The 3,065-nt window shown below is 38.2% G+C and overlaps 1 protein-coding gene across 1 annotated transcript; it reads right to left on the minus strand.

The window, feature by feature from the left end:
- Positions 1-576: 576 nt before the first annotated feature.
- Positions 577-1,515, minus strand: LOC124959773 (olfactory receptor 52E4-like). The gene has a single exon (XM_047518156.1). It carries the CDS (start codon positions 1,513-1,515, stop codon positions 577-579), a length of 939 nt encoding a protein of 312 aa, XP_047374112.1.
- Between the last annotated feature and the right edge of the window lie 1,550 nt (positions 1,516-3,065).

Here is a 3,065-nt window from a genome sequence, read left to right on the forward strand (position 1 = left end):
CTGTAATCAGTTGCTAATTTCTGTTGAGCATTTCTTTGACTTATATTAAAGCAGACCACAATACTGCATCTGGAGTATGGAATTGGGACTGACTATTGAAAATGATTGTAAGAATAAGACTGATAGAATATTAAATAAAAAATAAATCTAGAGAGGATGACAAAATTTGGTATCAGTAAAAGGACAGAAAACAGTGACGCATTAAATGTTCTCATCCAGTCATTGCTACTAACCACATGGATTGAACCTTATTTTATCATCTAACTATTATTAGATCTGTGTCCTTCAAGGATCCCAACTTACCTCATGACAAGATATATGGAGAGATGGAGAGAGTTCTACTTCAAAACTACTGATACCTCCAACCTCTTCTCTATTAGTCTTTCCTTTTGTCCAAGTACATGGAAGGAGATAGGGAGAATGGGCAGCACAGGTAGTTTTGCTGTCAGTGCTAAAGCACTTCCAATCAAAATGAAAGATGTAACTATGAGTTAGTGTTATGGGATGTTTAAAATGGAGCTACATTATTATAACTTGAGTTGTATATAAATATGTTTACCCAAACTTTATATAGTTCTATTCTTTTTGTATAAATATCTTTACAACATGCTCTCGATTCTGCTTGGTCCTAACTCCATAAATGACAGGGTTAAGGGCAGGTGGGATGACCACATACAGGTTAGCCAGAAGAATATGGATGTACTGGGGAATGTTATGACCAAAGCGATGTGTCATGAAAGAAAAAAATGCTGGTGTGTAAAAGCACAGCATGACACAGACATGGGAACCACAAGTATTGAGAGCCTTTAGTCGTGCGTCTTGAGAGGGAAGGCGGAAGACAGCTCGAAGGATAAGCACATAGGAAGAGGCAATCAGGATCACATCCACAATAATATTAGAAATCACCATAAGTCCACAGATTATGTTGACCTTGATGGGTGCACAGGCCAGTTGGGCAAGACCCATGTGCTCACAGTACGTATGAGGCATGATGCGATTCCCACAGAAGGGCAGTCGCAGAATGAGAAACACAAATGGAGTCACAAGAATTAAATTTCTTCCGATGACAACAGAGGCTAGGATGCTGATGGTTTTATTGGTGAGGATGGTGGTGTATTGGAGAGGATTGCAGATGGCAACAAAGCGGTCATAAGCCATGACCACCAGTAAAACAGTCTCCATGCCAGTGAACATGTGGATGAAGAACATCTGAGTAAGGCAGCCTCCAAAACTGATCTCGTGGAGATTGAACCAGAAGATGCCCAACATTTTGGGGATGGTGGATGTAGATAGGCCCAGATCAATCATGGACAACATGGCCAGGAAGTAGAACATGGGCTGATGAAAACTGTGTTCAGTCTTGATGACAAAGAGAATGGTGATGTTCCCCACAAGGGAGGTCAGATACCCAATGCAGAAGGGGAAAGCAATCCAGATGTGTAGAGTGTCCAGTCCTGGTATTCCTAGCAGGATAAAGAAGTGGGGATGAAACTGGGTATTATTGATGGATGGCATTGTCTTAGCGGGTGTCAATAAATTCTGTCATGTAAAAGCAGACTTGCTTTCATTAGAATCTTCTCTTATCCAGGTCCTGGAGAGACAGGAAAATATCAGTGCACTGGAAGGAATGATATGTGAAGTTAATTTACAAACATCCGAGATTTTGTTCGTTTCAAGGTTAATTGAAAATTACTCAACATGTGCTATTGTTCTGAGATCTATCACAGGCAATATTGCCCATGACTTCATTTTTTCTAATTCATGAGATCTTTGAAAGAACTGGAAATACTTCACATTGTAGTATATATCCATGTTTTATGACATTCCCTTCCATCCATTACTTGGGGAAATCACCGTGTCCATTGTTTCTTGAATTGTCTATAGTTAAAATGTCCAATCAGTAGAGAAAGGGACCAGGGAAAAGAAGGAGCAGAGTAGAGAAAGGTGGCGGTACTGGGGAATGAAATGGATCTAATTATATGGTTATATTGGGTACATGTGCAGATATGTAACAAAGAATCCCACTATTGTCTACAAATATAATGCACCAGTATGAAGGAAAAAAAGAAAAAAAAATAGTGTACAACAGGTGAAAAATAAAAAGTCCTCAATTCAGAAAAGATTTGCTGCCATATACCATCATCAGTGTTTTGATTTGATATAAATCTAAGAATTTACCTCAAGGATCTAATGTAGTCACATGACAAAAGGAAGATCTATTAGATGTCTTTAGAATTTTCTGCATTTGAACTGTGCTTCCCTGACTTCTCTGTTTATTCTATGAGAGTATTGCTAATTTTTTATGTTTCCTCATCTTATGGAACTGCCTTAGTTTCCAATCCCATATACCCAGTCCCTTACTTATTCTACAGTACCGTAATACGCTTCTAAAAATGCCTGTTGCTTATCAGACAACTTATGTTTATCTACCTTACAACATACAACACCAATAAATAACATCTAACAGTATGATATGTCCTAAAATCATGCCTTTCTTCAGGTATGAACAGAGCAAATATCTAATAAATTTTATTAAATCATTGTAAAAGAATCTTCCTTGGTCCCTTAAATACAACAAAGAAAAGTATCTTCTTTTAATCCTTTATATCCCCAGGATACTGTAATAATCTGAAGCAGCTAACATAACCTAATTCCATCATTCTTTGCCTATAGAATGACTTCTGCTCAGGTTAAAGAACAAGGGAATATTGATTTTAATATCCCTAACATTGAAATATGAGAATTTGGTTCCAAGTTTATGTGTGTGTGTGTGTGTGTGTGTGTGTGTGTTTGTGTGTGTGTGTGTGTGTGTGTGTGTGTGTGTGTGTATCAGAGAGAGACACACAGAGGAGGGGAGAGGAGAAGGGTATTATTTTATGCATGTCGTTGCATATATCAGTTTTCCTGTGACTTGGTCAGCTACTTACCATAAACTAGGATTATCTAAGCAAGGGAGCCCATAATCTCCTGTTCCATATCAGAGGAAAGGAACGTCTTTTTGTCTTAGAGAAACTTTAGAGTATCGTAGGAGCACAACATTTGCCAGTGTTGAGGGAAGATGCCAG

This window comes from Sciurus carolinensis, chromosome 11, assembly GCF_902686445.1.
Source record: "Sciurus carolinensis chromosome 11, mSciCar1.2, whole genome shotgun sequence".
Lineage (NCBI taxonomy): Eukaryota > Metazoa > Chordata > Mammalia > Rodentia > Sciuridae > Sciurus > Sciurus carolinensis.